Source organism: Pseudorasbora parva, chromosome 14 (assembly GCF_024679245.1).
Source record: "Pseudorasbora parva isolate DD20220531a chromosome 14, ASM2467924v1, whole genome shotgun sequence".
Classification (NCBI taxonomy): Eukaryota; Metazoa; Chordata; class Actinopteri; order Cypriniformes; family Gobionidae; genus Pseudorasbora; species Pseudorasbora parva.
In genome coordinates this window covers 6,156,292-6,175,802 of record NC_090185.1, presented here as the reverse complement: position 1 = coordinate 6,175,802, position 19,511 = coordinate 6,156,292, and the positions used below count along the sequence as shown (strand labels likewise).

Genomic DNA, 19,511 nt, shown 5'->3' with positions numbered 1-19,511 from the left:
TAAAAAGAAAATCTCTCTGTTGATTAATTGAAACCTTGCTTACTCGAGGTATGCCGAGGCTACGCCAATTTTGGACTCTCTACCAAATTCTTCTTCTTTAGTTGAAGTTGCTACCTAATCATAACCCCACCACCACACCTAATCCTGAACACAAGTTGGAACTGAGGGGGGGTAATAATACGCCGGGGGCCAGAATTTGTGACGACACACCAGTTAAAAAAACTGCATCAGACACTCGCACAATGTCCCCCTTCTTTTAATGCACCTTAGACACTACACACAACATAAAAATAAAATAAAAAATAAAATAAAAAGTATAGGGACTGAAAAGATGTGGGGGGAGGATTATCTTATATTATTATTATACTATGTGAAACTTATTGACCCATTGAAAGTGGTGACAATGATAAATATTACATAGGAAAATAAAAAATAAAATAAAAAAAGGGACACTGATTATTACAATGATGATGATGATGGTATGATGATGATAAGTGGTAGTGATAATATAATAAATAATAAATGTGTAATTTTGCTTTTGAATACACACCCACACCTACACTCACCCACACACACCTTATACATTAACACACTTTTATTTCACTTCTAGAACTATGTAATTACTCGATTGTCAATTACTGCACTATTGTGGTTTGTATGTCTGTATGTCAATAAAAAAAAAAAAAAAAAAAGAAGTGCGAAAATAAGCAAAATCATCAAAAAAAAAAAAAAAAAAAAAAAAAAAAAAAAAAAAACTGCATCCATGAGTATATTCAGTCTGACTGTAGCTGCGTCTGAAAGCGTAGGTAGCTGACTTGCCTCACTGTATCAGGCAATGACTTTGTAGGCAGCGTTTGCGTGATATCTAAGCAAATTTTGATTTACTACAATATTCATTACTCTTTACAAATGAAATCAAAAGTGGAAAAAGTTGGTCAAAAACATACACACAAACTGATCACCAACCACAACTTTAAACGGAATCTTTATTTTTTGAGCTCAACTGTCACAGAATGAAACGCACAGGACTGTTGTCAGGGTTCGGCAGTCTGTGTCTTTGTTTCACATCGCTGTTTGTGTTGTGTGTCAGCACATGGCTTTTTTGTGTTAGCCATGTGCTCCTCTGGTCCTGCCTCCTTGTTCCCCGTTACCACGCCCCTTTGTTTAGTCATTGGCTGAATCTGAAATTATTCTACCCCTATACCCTCAAATAAGGCATTATTTGAGGGTACAGCCATTTGTAGTGGTGTCCGAAACGATAGTAGACGTTATTGAGTGCAATCATTCAATCCCACAATGCACCGCAATAACAAGTGTACAGCCAATGTGCACTCAGCGGCTATCCGACTTCACTCTCTCATTTACATTCACTCCTTCAAGTGAACTGTATTAGTGGGCTAAAGTAGGGAATAGTGATTGAGGGTTTAGGGAGCGATTTCGGATTCAGCCTTTGTCTAGTCCTCCTTTACTTAATTGTGTTCACCTGATCCTCATGTGCTGTTCCCTTTAAGGCTGCAACATACTCCGCAAGAACAGAGAAAAAAGTTCTCGCTCCCAGGGCTGCGAGAACAAAATGACGTAGGTTTGTTCTCGCAGGCCTGGTCTGGGAGTTCTCACAGGCCTCTGGTTCGGGAGTTCTCGCAGGCCTCTGGTTCGGGAGTTCTCGCAGGCCTGGTTCAGGAGTTCTCGCAGGCCTGGTCCGGGTGTTCTCGCAGGCCTCTGGTTCGGGAGTTCTCGCAGGCCTCTGGTTCGGGAGTTCTCGCAGGCCTGGTCCGGGTGTTCTCGCAGGCCTCTGGTTCGGGAGTTCTCGCAGGCCTCTGGTTCGGGAGTTCTCGCAGGCCTCTGGTTCGGGAGTTCTCGCAGGCCTCTGGTTCGGGAGTTCTCACAGGCCTCTGGTTCGGGAGTTCTCGCAGGCCTCTGGTTCGGGAGTTCTCGCAGGCCTCTGGTTCGGGAGTTCTCGCAGGCCTCTGGTTCAGGAGTTCTCGCAGGCCTGGTCCGGGTGTTCTCGCAGGCCTCTGGTTCGGGAGTTCTCGCAGGCCTCTGGTTCGGGAGTTCTCGCAGGCCTCTGGTTCGGGAGTTCTCGCAGGCCTCTGGTTCGGGAGTTCTCGCAGGCCTCTGGTTCGGGAGTTCTCGCAGGCCTCTGGTTCGGGAGTTCTCGCAGGCCTCTGGTTCGGGAGTTCTCACAGGCCTCTGGTTCGGGAGTTCTCGCAGGCCTCTGGTTCGGGAGTTCTCGCAGCCCTGGTTTGGGAGTTCTCGAAGCTTGTTCTCGACACATCATCTGAGCAGAACTTTTTTCTTGTGGGTGTCCGAGAACTATTGTGTGAATGGTCATATATTAAAATTGGGCGTGGTTAATGCGGAGAAATGCCGATGAGCAGCACCTGCTTTTTTCTCTCTTTATAGTTTATTTTATTTTAGCTCTTGTTGTCTTGTCTAGAGTCTAGTCTTGTGTGTCCTGTCCCACCCTGGTCATTGACGCTCCTGGCCTGGCAACTAGTCTGTTACTACGTCAAGTCTCATCACCAAATTTTAAGCCTGCTTCCCTGAGCCGCCGCCTTGTCTCATCATTGGCCATCACATCTTTGCGAGCTATGATTCTGCTTTAAAAGCTGCGAGAACCCAGCCGAACGCTGTGTGCGACTGTGTGTTATAGAGAACATGTTTGGTACGCTTTTCATCTTCAAACCAAACTTGGGTTTCAGCCGACAAAGTTTAAATTTCTGTCTGACTAGCACGCTTCCCACGATGTTTACGCGTTAGGTCAGTAGGCGGAGAGTAGGGGGTCTTTTAGTGGCTGTTTGAATACATTCGACCACGAGCGTCTAAAGCCATCCGGTCGAATGTGTTCTCCACTCTGGAAGTGGTCGAAAGTGGACTAGCTCAAAATGTTTAAGACCCTGTTTACACTTGTGTTTAGCGTCGTCTAGATGTGATGCGATCGAACGAAACACTTCTTAATACCAGGTGCAAACAGGGCCTCAGGAGATAATTGTGAGTATAATAGCTTCCAGACCACATGCAAAAACGCTGTTGAGCACAAGCTGAAGTTGCTGCTTTAAATGCTTGAGTCTTTTTAAACTGAGTGTGAGTTTTAACTGTTTATCAGCTGGGAAATAATCGTTCTGTAAGTGATTCCAACGATATATTTCCTCTGTGCCATTGTTGTTATAGTGGTGACCATTTAGAATGGTTTTAAAAACTTGAGGTTTATGGTTATATTTATCGTTCTTGCCATGAACTGGCCTTTAAAGGTGCCATGTGTAAAAATTGAGGTAAAAATATCCAAAAAATTACCTATATGCGTCAAAAGAATGAGAAGAAATTAAGGGCAATGATGTCATTAAAAAAATGTCAAGTCATAGTGCTGCAGAGATATCAACCTTTATTAGCAGTAGCATTACTAGCCCCGGCCCGTCAGGTGTCGTAATACCAGTCTCGGCCATGGGAGGCGGTATGCGGGCAACTTAACCACCAGCCAACCTGGCGTACTTGAACCTGATGTCAATCGTGTGGAAAGTACAGGCCACTACTTCATTTCAGTTCAGGGAAGAGAGCGGACGGATGGCCGAAGCCCTTGGCCCCTTAAATGTATCTGATATGATAAAAATAGCTTTTTTTACCTGACCGGAAAAAGCGGAAGTGCCGGCGCCCGGCGACTGTGTCCCGTCCCGTCATAATAAAAGTCCCAGTTGCATAGTGCACGCACAAGTATCACACACATCTTTACTTTGCGAAATTTCTTCAGGCAAAAGAATGAGGGACCAGATGTGATATAATACGATGAAATACGGGAATAATGACAAGGAAATAAACATTCCTGCCAGCTAGCAAACTAACCATCCTTAAATAATTGCTTCTTAAAGAATTTGCTGCCACTACACTACATTTCAATATCACAAAGTTATCCATAAAAAAGGCTCTTTGGAAAACAGATTTTGAGGATGGTTTGTTTGAGACTTGAGGTTAAATTGAGGTTATCCTGTAAATTATTTCTAAACTTACCTTACTTGCTTTCTGGAATACCCCCTGATCTCAGTTTGAATCTTTATTCCTCAGACTCCACCCGCTGTTGTGATTCTATTGTAGCTGTGATCCGATTGGTCTCCACTGCTCTAGTGGGAGTGGCTACAGCAGCTGCTGTTTTTGTTCTGGTTTATGACATCAGATCCAAAAGAGCTGGAGAAGATCAAGCATGTATTCACACATCAGAAACCTAAGTGATGTCATTTCTCATATAAGTATCTTCATTTATGTTTAATGGCTTAAAAATTAATCTGCTGGTATCTGTCTGTCTGGGTTTTAGCTTTCAGCAGGGGCTATTATTAACTGAATGTCTATTTGATTGATTATTAAAAATGTAATATTTTCTTGTTATTATTACACATAATGTCTTCTACTGCTGGAGCTCCCTCTACTGGTTTAACAAACACTTTTATTATCTGTATTTTTTATTATTAATAGAATTCAATTCCGATGTATAATACACACAGATCTCACTTCTACTGCTGTATATCTGTCATATGTATTTTCTTGCCTTTATCAATAAAGTTTTCTCACTCAAGAGTCTCTCCATGTTTTATTACATTTATTATATCGAGCGCCTCCTGGAGGAATACAGACTTTATGTGTATTTGAAAGAGTTCAGCAGTGTGCCACATATAAGCATTATTAAAACATTGTTTTTAATTGTTTCATAGTTAATTAATTTTCTTTTTGTTTTTCTGACCACAATAATAGACACACATATCCCCCAGGTTTTCCTTTAACCTGAGAAAACACTGATTTGTGACACATTATAATCTACTTTGAGATCAAACATAAACACAACATATCGGTGCTTTATTTCCTCCATCAGGCAATGATAAAGTCTTTAAATCTCTCGTGTGATTTGTCTCTGTGTCTCATCTGTGGAGCAACACCTCCATCTAGTGACGTTATCAGGAGTTATTTGCTCAGTATCTTGTCTCTGACTCCGCTAGTTCTGTCTGATTGGTTTTTCTGTTCAGCTGGAGTGTCGTTTGCTTTCTCACTAAAGGATTTCTTCACAAACCTGGTATTCCCTTTACATTGAGAACACACAATTTCTCTTTTTGGACAGTAGTTTATGAAACTTGGCTGAACGGAGTTGTTGTTTTTTGGGTCTTGTCCTACCAGATCTTGGACCCCCATCTCAAGTTATGAATCTCAGTGATCAGCATAAAGTTTCTGCATATTGATCAGCATCACAAGCCCTTGTCTCCTGGTCACTGTGCAGTGTTGTAAAATCTGGCAGCTTCCCCTTGATGTTCCTATTGGAAAACATTTAAAGGGTTAGTTCACCCAAAAATGAAAATTATTTCATTAATTACTCACCCTCATGTCGTTGGACACCCGTAAGACCTTCGTTCATCTTCAGAACACAAATGAAGATATTTTTGTTGAAAGCTGAGAAAGGCTTCAGATAGGCCTCCATTGGCATTCAGTACATTCCAACTCACAAGACCCATAAAGGCACTAAAGACGTCGACACAAAGCCCATCTCACTACAGCGGCTGTAAAATAATGTTACAATGCAACGAGAATAGTTATTGTGCGCACAAATATCAAAATAACGACTTTATCCACCAAGTTATTGACGTGAACTCGACGCATGTGCGAGAATATGACGCAGATCCGCCGTTCATGACCCAGAAAAGGAGGAGCGAGACCGACACGGAAGACAATAACTTGGTGTATAAAGTCATTATTTAGATTTTTTTTGCACACAAAAACTATACTCGTCGCTTTTTCAAATGATTGTACACCCACTGTTGTGAGAAACTTTGTATCTATGTCTTTAGTGCCTTTTATGGGTGTGAGTGTGTGAAGTGGGAATGTACTGAATGCCAATGGAGGCCTTTCTGAAGCCTTTCTCAGCTTTCAACTAAAATATCTTCATCTGTTCTGAAGATGAACGAAGGTCTTACGGGTGTCCAACGACATGAGGGTGAGTAATTAATGAAATAATTTTCATTTTTGGGTGAACTAACCCTTTAAGCAGGGCATTTTCCAGTAGTATTGTGGTCAGTAGATCTGTAAATGCCTCTTTCCAGTCCATGGGATATTCATATGCCTTTAAATGCATCACCTCACTATTTGCATGTGTCCATTTTGGTGATGTCTTCACATGCTATTTCCCTTGTAAAACCGTTGCAATTGAGCAGAAATGAACTGTGGGCCACAGTCAGATCATGACGGTTGGAAACTTCCTCCAAGCTGTCAATGACTTTATCATCTGTAGTGGATTTGAGCTGTAGCGCAAACTCATAATAGCGGCTGTAACAATCAACAGCAACTAATATACTACTTTGGGTACAAGGGTACCTTTGGTACTCTACTTTTGGTACAGGGTACCTTTGGTACTCTACTTTTGGTACAGGGTGTAATGTATCCGAGGAGAGATTCTGCCAGGTCACTAATTGGCGTCCATGGCCTGATCCGACATGCCTCTCTGGGTCCTTATCCATGGCAGGCCACCGCACTTCACTTTGAAGATTTGGATATGAAGGGACTGTAGTAACACAATGCATGTCTCCCTTAAGACTAATTAGCCACACTGAACTCATTGGCAGTGTGAGTTTACAGACAGTGAATATCTGCACACATTCAGTCAGGCTCTGACATAACACGAGTGCTTTCTCCATTCTGTTCTTTAATTAATGACACCCCTATGTATACTGTCCTCGCGATGACCCTGACCTGTGGGTTCTTGTTAAATGAAGCAAGATTCCATCAACTTCTGTTTTTCTCTCACCCACAGACATTAACCCTTTCAGCGGTCGGGCCAATCCTCTATTATGAAGGCAACGTTCCCATGAACACTAGCTTGATCATTTGCCGTCCTCACATCCAAGCATTTGCTCAAAACAGCCTCTCGTAGCTGCTCAACTCTGAAGGCACAGTCTTTAGCAACTTTTCTAAGCCGTGTCACTTTTGTTTTCTTGTGATCTTCCTAAAGTGGGTGAGCAGTGTAATCCGTAGTGCATGAATATTAGTAATATAAAGATATCAGAGAACACTTTCATACACACAGTTATAGCAGGTGATCTGTTCCTGCTCCATAAACCATTAGAGAAACTCTGAAATCAGTCTGAGAGGAGAAACTATTGAGACATTTGATAAGAAATGAAGAACAAATGTCCTAAAGACAGAGGAGAGAGCAGAGCCAAACACTCACAGGATCTCAGGACAAGATCAAACTGTTGAGTTTTTAACATATTATTGGTTTATTTCTGTTGAAAGTGACACGTTTGACTTCTTGGAAGTTAAGGCATAGTGAAGTTTAAAGTGTCAAACTGATGTTCAGTGAGAAAAAAAAGTGCTAAAAATGTTGTTGATGAATGATGACACTGCAGTCGTTTTAGCTGACGGTAGTTTCACTTCGCCACACAGCAGCTTCCCGTCACCACGTCTGTCATTTTATTACAAGAAACAGTTTTGAAGAGTTTGTCTTGGACTGAAAATGTTTCTCAGATTAGTTTTGCTCTGTTCGTGTTTGTGGCGTCTGGATGGTGAGTTTTAAATGTGTTTTTATGGCTTCAGTTGTTTCTGTTCTGGTATCATGTGATAAATTCCTGGTAAAATGAGTCAGAGAAGATTAACATTCACTGTTATTCTCATACACTGTAAAAAAAAAAAAAAAAAATCAGGCACCAATTGAAATTTTCGAGTGACTTGATCACATCAAATTTTTTGAAAAATGTAGATGTGATCAGTCACTAGAAAATGTTCAATTGGAGAAATTTCAAATTTGTTATATATATATATATACATATATATACAGTGTATAGAAATATTGAATCTGTGATTTTTACATTGTTTAAATTCAGTTTTTTTAGTGATTAAGTTAAATAAATTTGAACCTCCAATACCCCAAATAATAAGCTTGAATGTGACATTCTTGATAGCATGTCTCTTTTTATTTACTTATTGGGCCATATAAAACTCTACACAAATATAAAAGTGAAGCTTCATCAAACCAAGTGATTTTAAAGCTTTAATCTGTGAAAAACTCTGTTCTTCAGGAGTGTTTGGTGTTAATGGTGTTTGGCCAGTGTCAGTGCGAGAGGGAGATTCAGTCACTCTAAACTCTGGTTTCACTGAAGTAAAGGGTGATGAGATTCAGTGGAAGTTTGGATATTTAATCACTTTAATCGCTAAAATCAATAAACGAGCCGACAGCTTCACTGTATATGATGATGTTCTTGATGGGAGATTCAGAGACAGACTGAAGCTGGACAATCAAACTGGATCTCTGACCATCACAGACATCACAATGAAACATGCTGGATATTATAAAATAGTGACCAACTATGCAAGAAAAAGTTTCGATCTCTCAGTCTATGGTGAGTTCATTATTTATTTCACCTATTTTAATCAACACAGATACAATTATTAATACAATCTCCAGTGTTGTATACTCGAGACTCGGACCAATTTAGTGGCCTGTCAACATTTGAGTGTCTTTACTCGCAGTTTATGAGGACATGATTCGGTTTATGGACTATTGTATGCGACTAAACCTTAGCAGTAGCAAGCAAAACGATTTTGCACGTCAGACTAGTGTAACGTTATACATAGAACAACCATGGAGTAACCGTTAGCGCATTTGAATGACGAAGCATGCTTTGTTAGAACCTCCCCTAGGTTTATGTTTGGGTGGTTTCCAATAATCAAACTGACACCTATATTGGTCAGCTAAACAAATGTATTTAAACACACACCATAGTTTGCATGCTCCATTGATAAATTAACTAACGTTATACATGATCATGTTGTTTACTGATGTTTACTTCCGCGACGTTAGCCAACAACAGACATTTGAAGCAGTTTTACTCACCGGCTGCTTCCAAAGCAGGACCGTGAACCTTTATCGCTGGGACCGCTCCGTCAAAAACACACTTCTTTGGTAAGTTAACTGTTGATTTTGTGAAGTCCTGACAGTAGAGTCCGTGGAGATCCACTTTTGCGACCGAAGCGTATGTTGTGACGCTTCCCGTCATTTCTGCGTTCAAATCGGTTCAAATGCAGCGCTGCCGTCCCGGAATGCTGTGCTGAAGCGTTGAAGTCGCTTGATGTCACCCATAGGAATAAATTGGAGCGCGGCGCGACAGACGTGTTGCACGGACGACTGGATCTGCACCTGAGAGCAGTGTGGGTGGCGTGCATCTAGTCACGCGCGCACCTTTCCGAAGAGCCCGTACGGCCCATACAAGGACCTTCAGCTTTATCGACGTCAAGCCGACCCATACTCGAAAAGAACTCTCCGAAACTTTTGAGAAACCGGAAGGAGTATTTTTAACACAGAAATACTCCATCAAACGTCCAACATTAGTTTTCGAAACTTTGTCTATGTTTAGGATGGGAATCCAAGTCTTTAACAGTGTAAAAAGCTCAGTATGCATGAAACAGCATTCCCCCCCCCCCATCCCATAATATCCGTCATCACTCACATTAATGCGCGACGAAGATTAACTGCACAATGTGTGTAAACCTCCAATACAACTATAAATTAATTATTTAATCACAATTCACAAATAATCTCTCTATCAAGTGACTGTGTCTATAGTATAATACACAAATTTTACACAACATTAAAATATTATTTTCAAATAAACTTTTATATGTATTATTATTTTAAATTATTATTGCCCCTGGTTCAGTAATGAACTCTTGTAATAAAGTAGCAGTGGCTGGGACAGATTTTTAGTATCACCTCAAGACCCGATCTAATCCTGTTTACATGAAATAAGCTCCTGAGCAGTTTAAGCTAACGGACCTGTTGCTATGACAGCAAGCCCAGGATGAGCGTTGAAGAACCAAACAATCCGAGATCAAGCCAAATCGTCAACAATCAAATCCAGATAACTGAGTTAGCCACAGTTAGCTTTTGGTCTTGTCATGGAATCAATATTGACTTGTACTCGAACATTTTAGGAATTTGACTTGTTCTCGAGTCCTATTCAAAATATTTCATGATTATTACTGTATGTCAATAATTCTTTAAATTGATGTTTGATTGACAGTCACTCTGTGCACAACCTCTGTAACTAAAAAGTTAATTAAATTGAATTCTAATGTTTTTTGTGGATTTTCTCTGGTCTCAGTCTCAACTCGGACACGATCCTCTCCGAACTTGGACTTGACCCTCTCTGAACTCGGTCTCAACTCTCTCTGAACTCGGTCTCAACCCTCTCTGAACTCGGTCTTGAATCGGATTCAACCCTCTCTGAACTCGGTCTTGACTCGGACTTGACCCTCTCTGAACTCTGTCTTGACTCAGTCTCAACCCTCTCTGAACTCGGTCTTGAATCGGATTCAACCCTCTCTGAACTCGGTCTTGACTCGGACTTGACCCTCTCTGAACTCTGTCTTGACTCAGTCTCAACCCTCTCTGAACTCGATCTCAACTCGAACTCGACCCTCTCTGAACTCGATCTCAACTCGAACTCAACCCTCTCTGAACTCGGACTCGACCCTCTCTGAACTCGGACTCGACCCTCTCTGAACTCGGACTCGACCCTCTCTGAACTCGGACTCGACCCTCTCTGAACTCGGACTCAACTCGGACTCGACCCTCTCTGAACTCGGACTCAACTCGGACTCGACCCTCTCTGAACTCGGTCTCGGACTCAACTCTCTCTGAACTCGGTCTCAGCCCTCTCTGAACTCTGTCTTAAATCGGACTTGACCCTCTTTGAATTCGGTCTCGACTCGGACTTGACCCTCTGTGAATTCAGTCTTGACTCGGACTTGACTCTCTCTGAACTCGGTCTTGACTCGGACTTGACCCTCTCTGAACTCGGTCTTGACTCGGTCTCAACCCTCTCTGAACTCGGACTCGACTTGGACTCGATCCTCTCTGAACTATGTCTCGGACTCAACTCTCTCTGAACTCGGTCTCAACTCTCTTTGAATTCGGTCTTGACTCAGACTTGACTCTCTCTGAACTCGTTGTCGACTCGGACTTGACCCTCTCTGAACTCGGCCTTGACTCGGACTTGACCCGCTCTGAACTCGGTCTCGAATTTGCTTCTGTTGATTCATGAAAGTATTAATTTCCAGTTTAGACTTTAAGCTATTTATTTTTGTAAACCATCAAATCATCTTATTCTGTGATGAACCCTCTTTCTGTTTGTTCTGTGTGTGTTTGGTGTTTCAGGAGTGAAGGAAATATCCGTAGAGGAGGGAGATTCAGTCACTCTAGACAATGATCTCACTGAAATGAACAATGAGGATCGGATTCAGTGGAGTTTTGAAAATGGATCTGTAATCGCTGAATACAATAAATGGGCCAACAAAATCACTGTATTTGATGATGTTCTTGATGGGAGATTCAGAGACAGACTGAAGCTGGACAATCAAACTGGATCTCTGACCATCACAAACATCACAACCACAGACTCTGGAGTTTATAAACTTGACATCAACTATATGCAGATGATTTTCACTCTCACTGTCTACGGTAAGTCCCTTTTTATTCTGCAAATTTCTGTAGCCTTATTTAATTGCTCGCAGTAACACTGACCAATGGCGATCAAGCGTGCAAAATATGGCGGGTGGGGGCTTCCCCACACTATATATAGTGGCGCTTGAACATTATTCTTTGATGTTCTTGACTGAAGCAACTTGATATTGTAAGATCACGAGTTAGGTGACATGGCGGTATACGAAATGTCTCATTCCCACATCTCAGAGAACCAAGGTTTCGTAAGTAATAGGAGACGCTCCCTTTCGATTCGGTTTGACATTACGTTTGTATGAACATCATTCATTTAGAATCGTTTAGCTTTCAGGCAACCTTCTGCAAGAAGCCTAACATCAAGCAAGACTTACTCCCCATGATCTACACACTGCAGCGTATAGCCTCATCTCTCACCCCACTCCATACCGAGCCCGTCTGGAAAAGTGGTTCCTCTATTCGGACTGCAGCCGAGAGAGCATCCCATGAAGGGACTGCTCACTTATTTTTTTTTTCGAGAGGTGCAAAATTTAAAAAGGCCCAATCCTTTTTCTACCTCTTAGCCTTCTCTTACCCCCTCATTTTGCTTGTTCATGTGATGGGATAGCCCTTACGAAAATGAACTGTGTTTTTATTATAGTAAGTAGTAACCATGTTTTTTTGGCTAATTGATTACCATTTATTTAGCCCCAGTTTTACCACAAATACCATGGTTAAACTATGGTTAGAGGAGCAAAGCCATGGTTAATTTGTGGTTACCATGTTTTTTTTTTGGTTCTATTTGTAGTAAAACCATGGTTCATTTTCATGAGGGAGGGGTGTCTCGATTCATATCCGTACCAGAATTTAATAAACAGAGAACAGCTTGGCCCAATAGAAAAGCAGCTCCACCAGTCTTGTATGTTCTGTATTTCTGTAGGCTATGGCCTTAGGAAACTCAAAGGCTCATAGATTTTCAAACTGAAAACTAGCACCGTTTTCTTAAGCCCAAATACAGCACAAAACTATGGAGCCCCTGAAGGGACGTGGTGGAAAAGAAATGAGGATGGGAGGAATTTTTTCCCCCTGATCTTTTGCGTTCCCTCACAAAGATAATGTCCCGGTGGCCATTTCAAACAGCTCAGTAAATTAATGAAGCGGTCAGTTTTATTTTGAACTTGGACTTAAGTATAAAGAAATACAGTCAGTCCTTATATTGCCGCCTTAGCTATTTTTGCAGAGGGAATGCAAAAGATTGTCCATGTCCCTTTAGAGGCTCTTACAATACTAAACAATCCAGTGAGTAATCTGTTAGACGTGATATGTGCACTTCATCACTGTTCATACTGGTTAAATGTTACAGGACACTAATAAATGAAATGGGGTATGATGACGTATGATGATGTGTAATGATGTAGTAGTGGTATCTATTTCATAGGGTGCGTGTGCTGCTCAACGACAGGCTCAGGCCTAGTCCACGCGAAAAGTTTTTTTTTCCCTCCTCTGTTTAAAGAAAATTGCGTCCACATGAAAATGCAAAACACGCTATGAAGCACTGTCAAGAGCATGCCAAATAAACAGGTGGCAATATAACCCTAACTGTAAAGGCATGTTGGCCAATCAGAAGCATGGAAAATTTTTATTGCCAGTTCTGGTTCTGATGCAACAAGCCAAAATCTCTGTCCACACGTGTTGTCATGTTCACTGTCCACGCGACAACACTGCAACCAGCGTTTCTTAAAATCCTCATCCTGGGAGGAGTTAAAAAAAAAACATTTGTTTTCAGTGTTGCTCTCTGAACTCGTTGTCGACTCGGACTTGACCCGCTCTGAACTCGGTCTCGAATTTGCTTCTGTTGATTCATGAAAGTATTAATTTCCAGTTTAGACTTTAAGCTATTTATTTTTGTAAACCATCAAATCATCTTAATCTGTGATGAACCCTCTTTCTGTTTGTTCTGTGTGTGTTTGGTGTTTCAGGAGTGAAGGAAATATCCGTAGAGGAGGGAGATTCAGTCACTCTAGACAATGATCTCACTGAAATGAACAATGAGGATCGGATTCAGTGGAGTTTTGAAAATGGATCTGTAATTGCTGAATACAATAAATGGGCCAACAAAATCACTGTATTTGATGATGTTCTTGATGGGAGATTCAGAGACAGACTGAAGCTGGACAATCAAACTGGATCTCTGACCATCACAAACATCACAACCACAGACTCTGGAGTTTATAAACTTGACATCAACTATATGCAGATGATTTTCACTCTCACTGTCTACGGTAAGTCCCTTTTAATTCCGCAAATTTCTGTAGCCTTATTTAATTGCTCGCAGTAACACTGACCAATGGCGATCAAGCGTGCAAAATATGGCGGGTGGGGGCTTCCCCACACTATATATAGTGGCGCTTGAACATTATTCTTTGATGTTCTTGACTGAAGCAACTTGATATTGTAAGATCACGAGTTAGGTGACATGACAGTATACGAAATGTCTCATTCCCACATCTCAGAGAACCAAGGTTTCGTAAGTAATAGGAGACGCTCCCTTTCGATTCTCAGTCTCAACTCGGACACGATCCTCTCCGAACTTGCACTTGACCCTCTCTGAACTCGGTCTCAACTCTCTCTGAACTCGGTCTCAACCCTCTCTGAACTCGGTCTTGAATCGGATTCAACCCTCTCTGAACTCGGACTCGACTCGGACTCGACCCTCTCTGAACTCGGACTCAACTCGGACTTGACCCTCTCTGACCTCGGACTCAACTCGGACTCGACCCTCTCTGAACTCGGTCTCGGACTCAACTCTCTCTGAACTCGGTCTCAGCCCTCTCTGAACTCTGTCTTAAATCGGACTCGACCCTCTTTGAATTCGGTCTCGACTCGGACTTGACCCTCTCTGAATTCAGTCTTGACTCGGACTTGACTCTCTCTGAACTCGGTCTTGAATCGGACTCGGCCCTTTCTGAACTTGGTCTGGAATCGATAGTCCCATTCAAAATATTTTATGATTATTACTGTATATCAATAATTCTTTAAATTCTTTAAATTAAACTCTCTGAACTCGGTCTCAACTCTCTCTGAACTCGGTCTCAACCCTTTCTGAACTCGGTCTTGAATCGGATTCAACCCTCTCTGAACTCGGTCTTGACTCGGTCTCAACCCTCTCTGAACTCGGACTCGACTTGGACTCGATCCTCTCTGAACTCGGTCTGGGACTCAACTCTCTCTGAACTCGGTCTCAACTCTCTCTGAACTCGGTCTTGACTCGGACTCTATCCTCTCTGAACACGGTCTTGAATCGGACTCGACCCTCTTTGAATTCGGTCTTGACTCGGTCTCAACCCTCTCTGAACTCGGACTCGACTTGGACTCGATCCTCTCTGAACTCGGTCTGGGACTCAACTCTCTCTGAACTCGGTCTCAACTCTCTCTGAACTCGGTCTTGACTCGGACTCTATCCTCTCTGAACACGGTCTTGAATCGGACTCGACCCTCTTTGAATTCGGTCTTGACTCAGACTTGACTCTCTCTGAACTCGTTGTCGACTCGGACTTGACCCTCTTTGAATTCGGTCTCGACTCGGACTTGACCCTCTGTGAATTCAGTCTCGACTCGGACTTGACTCTCTCTGAACTCGGTCTTGACTCGGACTTGACCCTCTCTGAACTCGGTCTTGACTCGGTCTCAACCCTCTCTGAACTCGGACTCGACTTGGACTCGATCCTCTCTGAACTCGGTCTGGGACTCAACTCTCTCTGAACTCGGTCTCAACTCTCTCTGAATTCGGTCTTGACTCGGACTCTATCCTCTCTGAACACGGTCTTGAATCGGACTCGACCCTCTTTGAATTCGGTCTTGACTCAGACTTGACTCTCTCTGAACTCGTTGTCGACTCGGACTTGACTCTCTCTGAACTCGGCCTTGACTCGGACTTGACCCGCTCTGAACTCGGTCTCGAATTTGCTTCTGTTGATTCATGAAAGTATTACTTTCCAGTTTAGACTTTAAACTATTTATTTTTGTAAACCATCAAATCATCTTAATCTGTGATGAACCCTCTTTCTGTTTGTTCTGTGTGTGTTTGGTGTTTCAGGAGTGAAGGAAATATCCGTAGAGGAGGGAGATTCAGTCACTCTAGACAATGATCTCACTGAAATGAACAATGAGGATCGGATTCAGTGGAGTTTTGAAAATGGATCTGTAATTGCTGAATACAATAAATGGGCCAACAAAATCACTGTATTTGATGATGTTCTTGATGGGAGATTCAGAGACAGACTGAAGCTGAACAATCAAACTGGATCTCTGACCATCACAAACATCACAACCACAGACTCTGGAGTTTATAAACTTGACATCAACTATATGCAGATGATTTTCACTCTCACCGTCTACGGTAAGTCCCTTTTAATTCTGCAAATTTCTGTAGCCTTATTTAATTGCTCGCAGTAACACTGACCAATGGCGATCAAGCGTGCAAAATATGGCGGGTGGGGGCTTCCCCACACTATATGTAGTGGCGCTTGAACATTATTCTTTGATGTTCTTGACTGAAGCAACTTGATATTGTAAGATCACGAGTTAGGTGACATGGCGGTATACGAAATGTCTCATTCCCACATCTCAGAGAACCAAGGTTTCGTAAGTAATAGGAGACGCTCCCTTTCGATTCGGTTTGACATTACGTTTGTATGAACGTCATTCATTTAGAATCGTTTAGCTTTCAGGCAACCTTCTGCAAGAAGCCTAACATCAAGCAAGACTTACTCCCCATGATCTACACACTGCAGCGTATAGCCTCATCTCTCACCCCACTCCATACCGAGCCCGTCTGGAAAAGTGGTTCCTCTATTCGGACTGCAGCCGAGAGAGCATCCCATGAAGGGACTGCTCACTTTTTTTTTTTTCCGAGAGGTGCAAAATTTAAAAAGGCCCAATCCTTTTTCTACCTCTTAGCCTTCTCTTACCCCCTCATTTTGCTTGTTCATGTGATGGGATAGCCCTTACGAAAATGAACTGTGTTTTTATTATAGTAAGTAGTAACCATGTTTTTTTGGCTAATTGATTACCATTTATTTAGCCCCAGTTTTACCACAAATACCATGGTTAAACTATGGTTAGAGGAGCAAAGCCATGGTTAATTTGTGGTTACCATGTTTTTTTTTGTGGTTCTATTTGTAGTAAAACCATGGTTCATTTTCATAAGGGAGGGGTGTCTCGATTCATATCCGTACCAGAATTTAATAAACAGAGAACAGCTTGGCCCAATAGAAAAGCAGCTCCACCAGTCTTGTATGTTCTGTATTTCTGTAGGCTATGGCCTTAGGAAACTCAAAGGCTCATAGATTTTCAAACTGAAAACTAGCACCGTTTTCTTAAGCCCAAATACAGCACAAAACTATGGAGCCCCTGAAGGGACGTGGTGGAAAAGAAATGAGGATGGGAGGAATTTTTTCCCCCTGATCTTTTGCGTTCCCTCACAAAGATAATGTCCCGGTGGCCATTTCAAACAGCTCAGTAAATTAATGAAGCGGTCAGTTTTATTTTGAACTTGGACTTAAGTATAAAGAAATACAGTCAGTCCTTATATTGCCGCCTTAGCTATTTTTGCAGAGGGAATGCAAAAGATTGTCCATGTCCCTTTAGAGGCTCTTACAATACTAAACAATCCAGTGAGTAATCTGTTAGACGTGATATGTGCACTTCATCACTGTTCATACTGGTTAAATGTTACAGGACACTAATAAATGAAATGGGGTATGATGACGTATGATGATGTGTAATGATGTAGTAGTGGTATCTATTTCATAGGGTGCGTGTGCTGCTCAACGACAGGCTCAGGCCTAGTCCACGCGAAAAGTTTTTTTTTCCCTCCTCTGTTTAAAGAAAATTGCGTCCACATGAAAATGCAAAACACGCTATGAAGCACTGTCAAGAGCATGCCAAATAAACAGGTGGCAATATAACCCTAACTGTAAAGGCATGTTGGCCAATCAGAAGCATGGAAAATTTTTATTGCCAGTTCTGGTTCTGATGCAACAAGCCAAAATCTCTGTCCACACGTGTTGTCATGTTCACTGTCCACGCGACAACACTGCAACCAGCGTTTCTTAAAATCCTCATCCTGGGAGGAGTTAAAAAAAAAACATTTGTTTTCAGTGTTGCGTTTGCATGTGGACCAACGGCCAAAGTGCACAAAAAAATGATGAGGTTTTGAAAATGGTGTGTTCCAAAACAATGACAAAATTCACATTTTTATAAGCATTCAAAACTTACAGCCTCTTACTTTCATTAAAATGATTCACAGATTTGTATGACTTTACTGTTGGCTCTAGTCTAGACTAGAGACACGAGAGCTCAGAGAGGATCATATGCGTGAGTCGGCGCAGAAAATAAAACATATCGGACCCATTTAAATTCTGCACAGAGTGCTGTATTTCAAAGCGATATGGAGGAAAACTGCAGCTTTACCAAACAGAAAGGCTCTAGTCAAACTGTGGTATTAATAATATGTTTCAAAAAAGGGGAGGAGCTGATAACTGCTGAAGCACGTTTGGGGGAAATTATGTCAACACGTTGAATAATGCTGCGCGTTTAAAGGTACCTTAGTGGGACTTTAAGTTAAGGGGTTCACCAAGGGAGATGAACTTGCGGCTTCGGTTTTGCGTCTAGCAAAATACTTTCTTCTGTGTGTAGACAAAAGAAGAAGAGGAAGTATAATGATGTGCTTCTTCTTACCGGCTGTTTCCATGGTGAATCATTGTGTTGTCGCTCTGTTGAGAATGTGTGTTAACCGGGAACATACTCTGAGTTGGCTGAACCCCCGGACTCGTTTTTGGAACCAGCATACCTCGAGTAAGCAAGATTTGGGTTAATCAACCGAGAGTTCAGGGTATATGTGACGGTAAGTTATCCTTGCTTTCTGGAATACCCCCTTGATCTCAGTTTGATGTATTCATTCCTCAGAATCCACCGACTGTTGTGGTTCAACTGAAGCTGTGATCCGATTGGTCCTCGCTGCTCTGGTGGGCGTGGCTACTGTCATTATTCTGGTTTATGACATCAGATCTAGAAGAGCTGAACAAGATCAAGCTCATATTCACACATCAGGTACATGATTCATGATGAAATTTCTCACAATGATTTTTCATGGGTATTTGAGATTTGATAAATTATGCCTTTATCTGTTTATTTTTCAGGAACTATGGAGCAGAACACTGAACTTTAAAGGTTCTTTAAGTGTGTTTTTTTCTTAATAAATACTGATGATTAATTTGAACTTCTGCTATCTTTCAGTTTCAGATTTAAAAAATAAAATATTTTTTTTTTTAAAAAGATACACCGATCTCACCTCTACTGCTGTTTATCTGTCATATGTATTTTCTTGCCTTTATCAAAAAAGTTTTCTCACTGAGGTTCAAGAGTCTTAAGGGTTAATTCAACAAAAGGGACTTAAGGGTTAATTCAACAAAAAATGCAAAGCATTGGTGCCACTCGCAGTTCAAAATGCGGCATTTGGCAGAGCCAAACACTCGCAGGATCTCATGACAAGATCAAACTGTTGCTTTAAGATGTTTTTATACATTATGGGTTGAAAATGAAAAGGATTTAATTTTCTGTTGAAAGTGACATCATTGATCTACAGGAAGTTGAGGTGACTGGAGCTCAAAGTGTAAATGTTCAGAGGATTTATCAGAAGGAAAGATCTTGATATTTGGTTATTTTAGCTGACGGTGGAGTTTCACGTCTTCACATCAGCACATCTGTCATTTTGCCAGCAGCCATATCACCCTGTAGCCCAAGACTGGTTTCCCACTGAAGCTAAGCTGGGCTGAGCCTGGTCAGTACCTGGATGGGAGAACAACTGGGAAAACCAGGTAGCTGCTGGTAGAGGTGTTAGTGAGGCCAGCAGGGGGCGCTCACCCTGTGGTCTGTGTGGGTCCTAACTAGTGATCGACCGATATTGATTTTTTTATTACCGATTATTTGCATGTTTATGTGCCGATAACCGATATAGAACTGATATGTACTTATTGTGTTATTTCTGTCT

At 41.8% G+C, this 19,511-nt stretch overlaps 1 protein-coding gene across 2 annotated transcripts; it reads left to right on the top strand.

Moving 5' to 3' along the window:
- Window positions 1-7,391: 7,391 nt before the first annotated feature.
- Window positions 7,392-18,773, top strand: LOC137039963 (carcinoembryonic antigen-related cell adhesion molecule 5-like). 2 transcript variants are annotated; one of them, XM_067415332.1, is made up of 7 exons: window positions 7,409-7,529; window positions 8,043-8,363; window positions 11,180-11,482; window positions 13,438-13,740; window positions 15,555-15,857; window positions 18,428-18,571; window positions 18,661-18,773. In XM_067415332.1, exons 1-7 carry the CDS (start codon window positions 7,481-7,483, stop codon window positions 18,687-18,689), a joined length of 1,452 nt encoding a protein of 483 aa, XP_067271433.1. In that variant the 5' UTR covers window positions 7,409-7,480; the 3' UTR covers window positions 18,690-18,773. The 2 variants fall into 2 exon arrangements, with proteins under 2 accessions (XP_067271434.1, XP_067271433.1); XM_067415333.1 differs by lacking the exon at window positions 8,043-8,363 and having other exon boundaries at window positions 7,392-7,529.
- The last annotated feature ends 738 nt before the right edge of the window (window positions 18,774-19,511 follow it).